Below are 13,598 nucleotides of genomic sequence, written 5' to 3'. Positions count from 1 at the left end.
ATGGATGGGTCATATGGTAACTCTGTTTAATTTTTGAGAAACCGCCAAACTCTTTTTCCAAAGCATCTGCACTATTTTACATTTCCACCAGCATTGGGAGAGGGTTTTAATTTCTTCACATTCTCACCAACACTTATTGTTATAGCCATCTTAGTGGGTGTGAAATGGTATCTCATTGTGATTTTGATTTGCATTTTCCTAAGAACTAAGGATGTTGAGCATCTTTTTGTGTGCTTATTGGTCATTTGTATATCTTTTTTACTTTTTTTTAAAGTTTATTTATTTTTGAGACAGAGAGAGAGAGAGAGGGAGAGAGAGAAAGAACACAAGCAGGGGAGGGGTGGAGGAAGAGAATCCTAAGCAGGCCCTGTACTGTCAGTACAGAGTCTGACATGGGGCTCGATCCCACCATCCTGAGATCATGACTTGAGCCGAAATCAAGAGTCAGAAGCTCAACTGACTGAGCCACCCAGGCACCCCTTTTTGTCTTCTGTGGAGACTTGTCTAGTTCGCCCATTTTTATTTATTTATCTTATTTATTTATTTTTAACTCATTTCTACACCCAGTGTGGGGCTCCTGCTCACAACCCCAGGATCAAGAACCGCATGCTCTTTGCACTGAGCCAGTCAGGTACCCGGATTGTCCCCATTTTTAAATGAGCTCATATTTTTATTACTGAGTTCTAGAGTTCTTTATATATTCTGAATACTAGTCCCTTATGCACACCAGTTAGTTTGTACATTAAATAATACGGTGGCTGCGAGAGCTTTATAAACTGTAAGAGGTGTTGCTAATCAAGCGAACGCGCTGACAATCTGGGAAAGCACAGAAACGGGAGCTTTCGGAGCCGTAGCGTGAGCCTCCTGTACCTCCTTGGCAAAACCTGCCCAGCAGCCGGGTACTGCACATCCCCACCCCACGGCGCCCCGCCCTCCGCCCTTTGACCCGCGCCATTTCCGGTTGGAGACGTGGCTCGAGGCCGCCATCTTGGCAAGAGGCGAAGCGGCAGCGGCTCCTGACAGGGGGGCGGCAGGTCCGGAGCGGCCGGTGCTCCCCTTCCCCCGACCCCAGCCCCAGTGGAGCCGGAAGCGCGAGTGAGCCCCATCACCGTCCTCACCATGGTAAGATCCGAGCCGGTCCGAATCGCCGGGGTCTGCTTCCCTTGCCCGTTGTCCCTGCCAGACGGCCTGGTGCTGGCTGGGGCCAGAGGAGTCCCGCCCAGAGGGCCTGGAGCCGGACACTTCCCTCGGGGCTCGGGGAGCCGTGTGGACTTCCCTGCCCCGTGCCCGACCTCCCAGGAGATCCGACGGACCTGCCTGCAGTCCCTTTCCCGTTGCGCCCACACCCCTTCTCCCTGCCCAGCTGGGCACCCTCCTCTTCTGGGCCCGGGGTGTTGCTGTTCGAGAACCGCGTAGTGGAGTGGCTTAGAGCGTCTCGCTGCAGACCTCGGTGCTAGTGTCCAGAGGGTTCCCTGGGGGCCCGGGCTCTGCAGGCTGGTCTCCTCTTGGGGGGGGCGGGGGGCTCCCTTTCTTCGGTAATCGGCTCTCCTCTCATCCCCGGGGTTTGGTAGGCCCTTGATACTCGAAATCCAAACCCATTGGTGTTCAGGACTTCTTTTGTTTGTTCGGAAGGGGGAAATAGAGGAAAGTTCGAAAGGAAGATGGAACAGGAAGGAGGAACTTGTGACGTTAATTTGTAGGACCCAGGTGTCCCTGAAACCTTTCGCTACTTCTACAGAATTTAGGTGTGTCCGTTTGTCAGTGTTACCCAGTACATGCCGCGTATGGGGCCGTTAGGGAGATGTGAGCGAGTAATAGAGAACACAGGCTTTCTGTTTTCAAGGAACTTACCGAAGTAAAATGTGTAGGTGGCACATCGTAATCGGAACTCTCACGGGGGGGGGGGGGGGGGGGGGGGGACGACAAGAAGGGGTTGCACCCTTCTTCAGATGTTCCTTGCCTTCAGATGCGTGATCTTCATGTTCTCATCTATCGTAGAGACGGGGAAGATTAATGTGTTTGAGGATGGGACAAAACAGTGGCGACAGCACGAAATCTCGCTTTATCACTACAGTTTGTGGATATTTATGAAGTAGGAGAAATTCTTTGGTTCCAGATGAGCTAGTGACTTAGTGTACTTTATGCTCTGAAATCTTTTGAAGGATTTTTTTTTTTATTCCGTTAATTCATTATTGATTTAAAGCATCTTCCTACACACTTGAGAGGTGACAGTATAGTTTGGTGTCAATCCTATTAAGTTCTGTTGACAGCGTTTTTAGATGAGAACTTGGATGGTGGAGGGGTAGGATTCATGCTTGGTTTTTACACCACTGAAGGATTTTTGTTTTCAGCTTCAGGCAAATAAATCGCCCCCAGAAGGTTTGCCTCATAAACTTTACTGTTGGACATAAATGTTTCAAAAACTCCCGTTTTTCATTTCCACTAGGAGGCTCAATATTGGGATAGGGATTCTTAAATTCCTTGGCTGTTTACATCCTGGGTGTATTTAGTGCATTTTAGAGCATATTATAATTTTAATAGCAAAATTAAAGTCTTGTAGTACATAAACCAAATACAGATAGTCTTTACAAAAACCGTGTTGGTTGAAAAGTTCTTGGAACTTAATATATGAGAGAGCACAAGCAGGTGAGGGGCAAAGGGGAGGAGAGACCAGATTCCAAGCAGGCACCACACCATCAGCGAAGAGCCCGATGTGGGGCTCAAACTCAGGAATCGTGAGATGGTGACCCGAGCCAATACCAAGAGTTGGATGCTCAACCGACTGAGACACCCAGTCGCCCTGGAACTTAATATTTTTAATTCATTGATAACTGAGAGATGATAAAGGTAGGTATTGAATGATAAACATAAAAATAAATTTTGCATGCTATTTGAATATGTGCATATACATACAGTTGTGTCATATTTAAATATGCATATTTTAAAAAATTATATGGGACTTGGCAAGAGCCAGATACCCACAGATTGGTGTACTCTGGAGAAAAACTTATCTCAGTGTATTCTGCTCTGCTGAGTGTTAAGAAATTATTAAGTATTATTTCCGTATAATGTTTTTGGGTCTTAGTCTTTTACTAAAAGATTCCTAGATAGTAGAAATGTCCAAATAGGTCACGTTTTGTAAGATTTATTCTGTCTAAAAGTTGTATCAGAACTTCTGAAAGATGATTTTTCCTCAGCATTTTATTATAAAACTTTCAAACATCTAGGAAAGTTGAAATAACTTCACAGTTATTTCACCCACATTTTTTTTTTTAAGATTTTATTTTTAAGTAATTTCTACAGCCAGTGCAGGCTTGAACTTACAACCCCAAGATCAAGAGTCTCATGCTCCACTGACTGAGCCAGCCAGGCGCCCCATCAGCAGCTAGATTCTATAATTAACATTTCTCTATGTTTATTTTATTGCTCATTTAATCCATCCATCCCTCTCTCCACCTTTTTTTTTAATTTTTAATTTTTTAAATGCATTTCAGAGTAAGTTGAAGATATCAGTACATAAATGTTGGTGGGAGGGTTGTAGGTATGTCATTTTCCTGTTTTTCTTTTTTTCAAAGTTTTAAAGTTGACACACAGTATTGACAGTTTTAGGTATAATAAATGTTGATTTTTGAAAAATAAATTTCCTTTGTGAATGCAAAGAAGTTAATGCAAAATGCCCCATATTAGGAAGTCCTAGTAGGGGAAATAAATGAACAAATGCAGAAACAAATGGCTTATGATGACTTTGTCATAAAGTGAAGTACAAAAAAGGGCATCTTTTGATTAGATCTTCTTTCTAGTTTTTTGCAAATTAATGAGAACATGTTCTTATTTTCTTAACATTTGTTAGATAGTATGGTCCGTTCTTTGTCTTAATAAATTTAGAATTGCATAAACTTGATATGAAGTCTCATGGTGGCAACAGTCCGTAAAATCTTTGGTTACTTACAGAATGCTGTTTTATTCACTCAGGATAGCAATGAGTAAACTAGACTGGACACATTGAATATAAATGATGACATTCCGTTCCAAAAGTCATTAGTTATTAGAAAGCTAGATTTGGGTTCCTGTGAATGATCTGCACATAATGAGGGAGAAACTGAAATCCTACATAGTAATAACAGTCCCCAACTAGGGGGTTATTATTGCTTTTATTTACCTTCGTATATAACATAGCAGCTGCACAGCTTTTGTTTTCTTTATGTCTCTTTTTGATTGTTGTTTGAGAGCACAGCAAAGAAGAAAAAAGTTCTTGAGTTTCTGTTGATTTGCCAACTGTTTATTCTTCAAGTAGAAAGTTTTTACTGCAGAAAGTGAGAACAATGTCCTTTTATTTTCATTCTCTACAAGAAACTTGGGATGAGCTTAAAACTCTCACTGAGTAACTTTCAAGTTTTAGGTTTTGTATGAGGTGTAGATTTTATTGTAATCATCCCTCTGATTCTCTCTGTAATTACCTCCTGCAAACAGGAAAGACAAAGTGATCCTCTCTGACAGTTGTAGAAACTAGCCTTAATATGATCATGAATCACGTATATGTGTATATGACATCATTGCAGTCATTTACAAAGGAAAAAGTGACTGCCTAGTTCTGGGAGTGAGGAATATGGAACATGTAGAGGTTCGAGGAAATCTTCAGCTTTTTTTTCTTTAGGGAATTGTGGGTGTTTATGGTGGATCACTACCTGTTATTCTCAGACCTTTATCACTAGTGGGGATGAAGACATGGTATGGCAGCTTATCTCAGACACAGCTCTGTCTGCACACACGTGATTTGTTTTGATGAGGCAGTTTGCCTTTTAGCAGCTTAATATTCATGTAAAATACTGTTCCAAAGTAATTGCTATTGGAGTAGTGGGTGTAAAGTGGGGGTATTGTACACTTTTAGTTGCTATAAAATTTTCAAACGCTTAACTTTAGAATTGTAAAGATGCAAAGGCACTGTAGATTTCATATAAACCTCTATTTTGGGGAAGCAATTAAGTGACTTATGCAATATATAATTAGTGACAGAGGCAGAACAGAAACTAATTCTTTAGGTTTCTTTACTCCAAGAACTTTCTGATCCATGTAGTTAAATCTGGGTAGAAGAGAGTTGTTATTTAATCCGAACACAAATGATGATATACTCAAACCATCTTAAGTGTTATTAAGAGAAAGGTTGTTTGACGAAGCTCAACTTAATGGTTTTTTGTTGTTGTTTTGTTTTAAACAGTCCTGGAGATGTCATCTAACTTTTGGGCCCTCGGTTTTTACATCTATAAAACCACCACGGGCTCTTGAAAGGTCCTTTTAGGTCTAAATGTTCTTTTCCAAAAATGTAATAAATAAATAAAGCAACTTTATAGAGAATCATACTTATTCATTCTTCCCCAAAGAAAATCAGATCAAATTACAGTCAGAAAAATTAACTTACCTTGTTGTGCATACTGTATTTTAATAAATGTTAAACGTTGGGGCTCCTGGGTGCCTCCAGTCATTTAAGCGTCTTGACTGTTGGTTTTGGCCCAGGTCATCATTTCATGGTTTGTGAGATTGAGCCCTGTATTGAGCTCTGTCTACACTTGCGGGCGTGGAGCCTGCTTGGGATTCTGTCTGTCCCCCCCCCCCCCCTCCCCCGCTCTCTCTGTCTTGCTTTCACAAAAAATATATAAACATTGAAAAAAAAAATAAGGAAATGTTTGACATTGGTAAACACTGATATGAAGGGGAAGCTTTATTATGTCAAGGCACTTAAGAAGACGAATGCTAATTTAGAATAGGTTAAATTTATCTTGTTTAGAGGTGACCATACCTTCCAGAGGTGACATGAATAACATAGTGAATAGAAACCTGTGTCAGCTTCATGGCCCTCTGATTGTGGTGTCTTGGGTATTTCAAGGTTTAGAGCCATACTTAGTGTGGGGCACTTTGGTACTACTTCAGAAGCCTTATTTTGCTTGTATCTGTATAATGGAATGACTCAAAGAGAGTCTCAGAGTAGAGCTCTTCTGCTTAGGTCCTACCTACTGTTTTACTCTACTGTTTGTTCATATTTACACACTCAACTTTCCCCAATTAATCGAAGCAGATTTAAGCGCTGTTTCTTTCACCAAGTCATCCCTGATCTTACCAACTAGAAGTAATCTCTTTGAAATCCCAGAGTATGTTACTTAACACATTCTGCCCAGTATTACACTTATTTGTGTCTTATCCCTTGTAGGCTTTTTTCTGAAATTGAGGTATAATAGGGTGCCTGGATGGCTCAGTCGGCTAAGTGTCCGACTTTGGTTCAGGTCATGATTTCATGGTTCATGGGGTCGAGCCCTGTGTCAGGCTCTGTGCTGACAGCTTGGAGCATGGAGCCTGCTTTAGATTCTATGTCTCCCTCTCTCCCTGCCCCTCCCCCACTCACGTTCTGTCCCTCTGTGTCTCGAAAATAAATAAACATTAAAAATATAAAATAAAATTGAGGTATAATTGATATATAACATTATATCAGTTTCAGGTGTACAGCATGATGATTCAATATTTGTATATGTTGTGAAATGATCATTACAATAAGTCTAGTTAACATCCCTCACCATACTTACTTACAAAATGGTTTTTCTTGTGCTGTGACCTTTTAAGATCCTACTAGGCTTTTGGAAGGAAGAATGCTAATCGGTTTCCTCTTAGTATTCCTGGAGAACATCTGGTGTGTATAGTAGGTGTTCAATAAATAATCATTTAGTTATTTTTATAATAATGTTAAAATGGAGACCACCAATCTATAAATAGCCTTTGACAAGCCCAATTAATACAGCAAAGTAGATGGGGGTTCCTGGGGGGGCTCTGTTGGTTAAATGGCCCACTCTTGATTTATGCTCAGGTCAAGACCTCACAGTGGTGAGATAGAGCCCTGTGTTGGGCTCCGGGCTCACAGCATGGAGCCTGCTTGGGATTCTCTCTCCCCCTCTCTCTTTCTCTGCTCCTCCCCTGCTCCTGTTTCTCTCTTTTTTCAAAGTAAATAAACATTTAAAAAAAAATAAAGGAGGTGACTTGGTCCTCTTCAGAGCATATACCTTTCTGGTTACAAGTTGCCTTTTGTTTCTTTGTTTCTTTGTCCCTTTTGTGTTGCCTTTGGTGTTAGTTTTTACCTAAGTTCTATCTGTGTGGAATGGATGCATTTTTTTTTTTTTTTTTATTTTATTTAAGTAAGCTGTACACCTGATGTGGCCTCGAACTCACAACTCTGAGATGAAGAGTCACACACTCTTCTGACTGAGCCAACCAGGCACCCTGTATAATATTTTAATTGATATATCACACCTTTAAAATTATCAATAATTCCTTATTATCATTCACTATCCTTTTACTGTTCAAATTTTCCTGTTGTCTTACATTTTTTAACAGTTGTTTGAATCAGGAGTCACATAAGATTTATATATTATGATTGGTTGACAGGTTTCTTCAGTCTCTCTTAATCTGTGGGTTTGCTCTCCTTTTTGTTTTATTAATTTAAAAAAATTTTTTTTAATTTTTAAATTTTAATTTAAGTAGGCTCCATACCCAACATGGGGCTTGAACTCATGACACTGAGATCAAGAGCTGCATCCTCTATCTACTGAGCCAACCAGGCGCCCCTGCCCTTCTTTTTATTTTTAATTGAGATATAAATCACATACCATAAAATTTAGCCTTTTAAATTTATATCATTCAGTAGATGTTTTAGTATATTCACAAAGTTGTACAACCATCACCACTATCTAAACTTAGAACATTTTCATAACCCCAAAGAGAAACCCTGTACTCATTTGCAGTCACTCATTTCCCCTTTCCCAGCCCCTGGCAACCACTAATCAACTTCCTGTTTCTGGTTTTGCCAATTCTGGATGTTTCATATAAATGGAAGCATGTAAGATGTGGCCTTTTATGTTTGGTTTCTTTCACTTAGCACAATATTTTCAAAGTTCATCCATGTTGTAGCATGTTCTTCATTTCTTTTTATGACTAACATTCCATTGTATGGATATACACTTTGTTTATCCATTCATCAGTTGATAGACTTTTGGGTTTTTGCTTTTTAGCTTATTTTCATCATTATGAATGATGCTGCTATGAACATTGATGTACAGGTTTTTTATGCAGTACAGCTCTTTTCTGAGGGACATTTTGGAGCAAAAATATTACTATTTGGACATGTGTGGCATGTAAACCAATAGTGAACCAGTACAGAGATTTACCTGCTTGTCCTTATTAGTAAGCTGAAACAGTGACTAAATTTTTATCTTTTTAATTATTTTGCCAGGGGCACCTGGGTGTCTCAGTTGGTAGAGTGTTGGACTCTTTTTTTTTTCCTTAATGTTTATTTTATTTTGAGAGAGAGAAAGCATGAGTAGGATGAGGGGGGGGGAGAGAGAGAGAGAGAGAGAGAGAGAGAGAGAGAGAGAGGAAAGAAAGAAAGAAAGAGAAGAAAGAAAGAAAGAAAGAAAGAAAGAAAGAAAGAAAGAAAGAAAGAAAGAAAGAAAATGAATCCCAAGCAGGTTCCGAGCTGCCAATGCAGAACCCAACTCGAGACTCAATCCTACCAACAGTGAGATCATGACTTGAGCCAAAATCAAAAGTCAAACGCATAACCGACTGAGTCACCCAGGTGCCCCAAGTGTCCATCTCTTGATTTCGGCTCAGGTCAGGATCCAGGTAACTCATGGGATTGAGCCCTGGGTTGGGCTCTGTGCACAGCATGGAACCTGCTTAAGATTCTCTTTCTCTCCCTCTGCCCTTCTACCCTACTTGTGTGCGCGCTCTCTCTCTCTCCCTCTAAAATTAAAAAAAAAAAAAAAAAGAAAAAGAAAAAAGTAATTTTGTTTTGTCAGAAATCTGTAGATGGTTGAAATATGAACCTATGATAAAAATTAATGTGAAATCAGGGGCACCTGGGTGGCTCAGTCGGTTGAGCCACTGACTTTGGCTCAGGTTATGATCTCATGGCTGGAAAAAAAAAAAAAAAATGGCTTTCACCATTACTGTCCTCAATAAACACTACTACGGCGGCGGCGGTGGCGGCGGGTGGGGGCGGGGGGGGGGGGGGGGGGGGATGGAGAACGGAAGGAGTTAATAGCCACTCACTCTGACAGCTCACAGCCTGGAGTTTGCTTCAGATTCTGTGTCTCCCTCTTGCTGTGCCCCTCCCTCATTCATGCTCTGTCTCTCTTTCTCTCAAGAATAAATAAGACATTTAAAAAAATTAAAAAAAAATGTGAAATCAAATTTCTTGAGTACATTTAGTTTTGGCCTTCTGTACAAATATAACTCTTGACCTGGTAATAATTTTAGGTCAGTTTCATCTACAAAGAGATTAAAATATTAGCATTATTTGTGTACCAAAAATTACCCTTCCGTTTATTTAAAGAAATCTTTATTTCACACGATTAATGTAAAGACATGGAATTGCCACGATATACACTTTAAATATCTTAACAATTTTATACGTTAATCATACCTTAATAAAACCAAATTAAAAAGTAAAAATCTATAGCCAAAATAAATAAATAAAGTTAAAGACATGGATAATTTCCTTTGAGAAATGTGTCATAATCATTTTGCATTTTTTTTCTTTTTCTGGTATCCTTTACTGTCTTCAGTATATCTTTTTGCCTCATATGTAGGTGATGACAAAAACCTCCCAAGGCCAAGGGGTCAGTGTTGGTGATAGATAGATTTTTTTGAGTGCAAAACTATTTATTTTAAAATATGTAAATATTTGGGGAAAAATAACTGTTTTTGGACTTTTAAGCTAGATTATTTTCATTTAAAAAAAATTTAATGCTTGTTTTATTTTAGAGAGGGGGGTGAGGGGGGGAGGAGCAGAGAGAGAGAGGGAGACACAGGATCCGAAGCAGGCTCCAGGCTCTGAGCTGTCAGCACCCGACTGTCAGCCTTGACTCAGGGCTCGAACTCTTGAACCGTGAGATCATGCCTGAGCCTAAGTTGGACGCTTAACCGACTGGGCCAGCCAGGCACCCCTGCCATTCTTAAAGTAATCAACTGGTAATTTTTATACTCTGTGACTCTCTATCTAAAATATTTTCTTGAAATGGGCAGAAAACATGAGTAGACACTTCTCTAAAGAAGACATCCGGATGGCCAACAAGCACATGAAAAGATGCTCAACGTCACTCCTCACCAGGGAAATACAAATCAAAACCACACTCAGATATCACCTCACACCAGTCAGAGTGACCAAAATGAAGAAATCAGGAGACTATAGATGCTGGAGAGGATGTGGAGAAATGGGAACCCTCTTGCACTGTTGGTGGGAATGCAAATTGGTGCAGCCACTCTGGAAAACAGTGTGGAGGTTCCTCAGAAAATTAAAAATAGATCTACCCTATGACCCAGCAGTAGCACTGCTAGGAATTGACCCAAGGGATACAGGAGTACTGATGCATAGGGGCGCTTGTACCCCAATGTTTGTAGCAGCACTCTCAACAATAGCCAAATTATGGAAAGAGCCTAAATGTCCATCAACGGATGAATGGATAAAGAAATTGTGGTTTATATACACAATGGAGTACTGCGTGGCAATGAGAAAGAATGAAATATGGCCCTTTGTAGCAACGTGGATGGAACTGGAGAGTGTTAATGCCAAGTGAAATAAGCCATACAGAAAAAGACAGATACCATATGTTTTCACTCTTATGTGGATCCTGAGAAACTTAACAGAAACCCATGGGGGAGGGGAAGAAAAAAAAAAAAAAGAGGTTAGAATGGGAGAGAGCCAAAGCATAAGAGACTCTTAAAAACTGAGAACAAACTGAGGGTTGATGGGGGGTGGGAGAGAGGGGAAAGGGGGTGATGGGTACTGAGGAGGGCACCTTTTGGGATGAGCACTGGGTGTTGTATGGAAACGAATTTGACAATAAATTTCATATATTGAAAAAAATAAATAAAAATAAAAATCCCTGAAAAAAAATAAAATATTTTCTTGATCCTTTTAAAAGTAATTTACAAAACAAGATTTTTTTTCTGAGGGTATTTATGATTTAGGACATTTTTTTAAAAAAACATTTTTTCCCTACTTTAAATTTTATTTACATTTATTTAAAAATATATGTGTATGTTTTTAATGTTTATTTATTTTTGAAGGGGAGAGAGAGAGAGACAGCATGAGTGGGGGAGGGGCAGAGAGAGAGAGAGAGAGAGAGAGAGAGAGAGAGACAGACACAGAATCCAAAACAGGCTCCAGGCTCCCAGCTGTCAGCTCAGAGCCTGATGTGGGGCTTGAACTCAAAAATTGTGAGATAATGACCTGAGCCGAAGTCGGAGGCTCAACCGACTGAGCCACCCAGGCACCCCATATTTGCACTTATTTTATACGGAATTGACTCCCAGGTCATCAGTCTTTGTTTCTTCAGTTTCTTCTGGGTTTTTTTTTTTCCTTCTGTGCAATCTCCTCTTCTGGTTTAGGAACAGTCTCCTCTTTTTCAGTAAGTATCATCTCAGTGTGGCAGAGAGAGCTCATGTATGGGTAGATCTGACCATGAGCTCTGTAAGTTCTCCCCATCTTGGGGGCTTTGTTCACCTGGATGTGCTCAGTGATCAGAGAATCTACGTCTAAACCCTTAAGTTCAGCATTTCTCTGTGCATTTTTAAGCATGTACAGTAAAAATTCAGTATTCTTTTTGGGCCACCAACCAACCCTTGTGCAGCCCCACTGGTTGGCCTTGGGCACACCTACCAACTCTACCTTTGTGGTGACAGAGTGGTACAGATTGCTTCTGTAAATGACATCATTCAGATACTTAGTGGCTTTTCCAGTGCATACCCTGATGGCCCGGGCAGTTTCTTAAAGTGAACATGAAGATTTGAAGCCCCCCCCACCTTTTTTTTTTAATGTTTACTTATTTATTTTGAGAGAGAGCTCATATGTGTGCAGGGAAGGGACAGAGAGAGAAAAGAATCTCATGCAGGCTCCATGCTCAGCAGCCCTGAGCCCAGCACAGGGCTCGATCTCATGACCTGAGATGCAATCAAGAGTTTGTCGCTCAACTGACTGAGCCACCCAGGAGCCCCTGAACCTCTATAGACCAAACACTTCTCTAATATAAACTGTTTTCACCTAGCTGCTTGGAAATAAACATGATGGTAATTATCTCCCAAATAACCTAATTACCTAGTCTTGGTGGATAAGGACATTGTGTTCTCATCTAATTGTTATAGAACTGTATTGATGTACTGAGGCTATAGGAATATTTGAATTGACTAAATTGTTTTTTCTTCAAGTTGCTCGCTTATAGGGCAGTTTCTGTAAAGCTGCGAAGTCTGATTAGTGGGATGCTGCTATTTCAGATGTTGTATCCCAGCGTTGAGGCTTCTGAAATGTGTAAATAGTCCTTTTGTTACTTGTATTTGTGAATTCTTGGGTTCCTGCACTGTAGAGACGGTTAATACTGCACTTAATTTTCTTACTCCCCTGCTAATGGCATTTGAGGTCTCTTCGTCTTCTTTTGGTGCTTTGTTTTGTTTAATGAATGCCAGACTGTGAGAAAAGGCTGTAGGTCTTGATCACTGATTGGTGTCACAACCTGTGTAAAACATTGAGTCATTCAGTTTCTCATTTTACAGATTGTTTACCTATCTGGAGGTAAGATAGTGTGGGATGGGAACGTTATTAATCAAAGAGCAAAAGATCAACTTAGACTCACTAGATTGGATCCATGTTCTAGGTAAAAATGAAAGGAAAGGTCAAGGGGCTTCCTTTAAACCTTTAATCCTGGTCAGACCTGTTTTGCTGTGGAGATTTCTGTCCTTAGAAAAAGTTTTTAACTATTCTTCATGGGTCTGCCAAAGCAAAGAGCAGTCCATTTCTGAGTTCTAGGGAATCTGTTAACAAACCTATTTGTAGACTTGGAAAAAGGTGTTTTGTTTTTTTTAACTAAGTTTTTCTTAAGCTATGGTATTGAAAAATAGGAATGATAGTTTCATTTTCCTCTATTGTAGCTTTACTTTATGAATTACATACTAGAATGAAAAGAACAATGAAGTAGAGTTTGAAGGTTACGTCACTGAATAACTGAGTGTGGCATTCTGTGTCAGATCTGAGGATGCTAAGAAAACAGATTTGAAGAAATAATTTGTATTCACTTCATGTATGTTCCTGGCAGGTGCTGTTGGCAGCAGCGGTCTGCACGAAAGCAGGAAAGGCTATTGTTTCTCGACAGTTTGTGGAGATGACCCGAACTCGTATTGAGGGCTTGTTAGCAGCGTTTCCAAAGCTCATGAACACTGGAAAACAGCATACATTTGTTGAAACAGAGAGTGTAAGATATGTCTACCAGCCTATGGAGAAACTGTATATGGTGCTGATCACTACCAAAAACAGTAACATCTTAGAAGATCTGGAGACCCTAAGGCTTTTCTCAAGAGTGGTAAGAGTCCTTTTGTAATGGTGGGTTATAGTTTTCTGCTTTAAATTTTCTCTATGAAACTGTTTATCCCCCAAAGCAGCTGCTACCTATCAGTTTGCATGCCGCATGCCTCCCACCCCTACCCCAGCAGTTTATTGCTACAGCTTCTTCCCTATTCATTCAGCACTTTGTGCCCTCCTAGACTAAGTATCCCAAAAGAGAACGTGC

The 13,598-nt window shown here is 40.3% G+C and overlaps 1 protein-coding gene across 1 annotated transcript in view; it reads left to right on the top strand.

The window, feature by feature from the left end:
- Positions 1-968: 968 nt before the first annotated feature.
- ARCN1 (archain 1) overlaps positions 969-13,598 on the top strand; it is a 26,497-nt gene continuing 13,867 nt past the window's right edge. The window contains exons 1-2 of the mRNA XM_019468979.2: positions 969-1,122; positions 13,128-13,391. Coding sequence (XP_019324524.1) covers positions 1,120-1,122; positions 13,128-13,391 — 267 coding nt within the window. The 5' untranslated portion in view covers positions 969-1,119. The remainder of the gene's footprint in view (positions 1,123-13,127; positions 13,392-13,598) is intronic.

Source organism: Panthera pardus, unplaced genomic scaffold, assembly GCF_024362965.1.
Source record: "Panthera pardus isolate Hobbes unplaced genomic scaffold, ASM2436296v1 HiC_scaffold_12, whole genome shotgun sequence".
In the NCBI taxonomy this organism is placed as follows: domain Eukaryota; kingdom Metazoa; phylum Chordata; class Mammalia; order Carnivora; family Felidae; genus Panthera; species Panthera pardus.
Note: the sequence above shows the minus strand (reverse complement) of the source record. Positions and strands in the feature narration are given on the sequence as shown.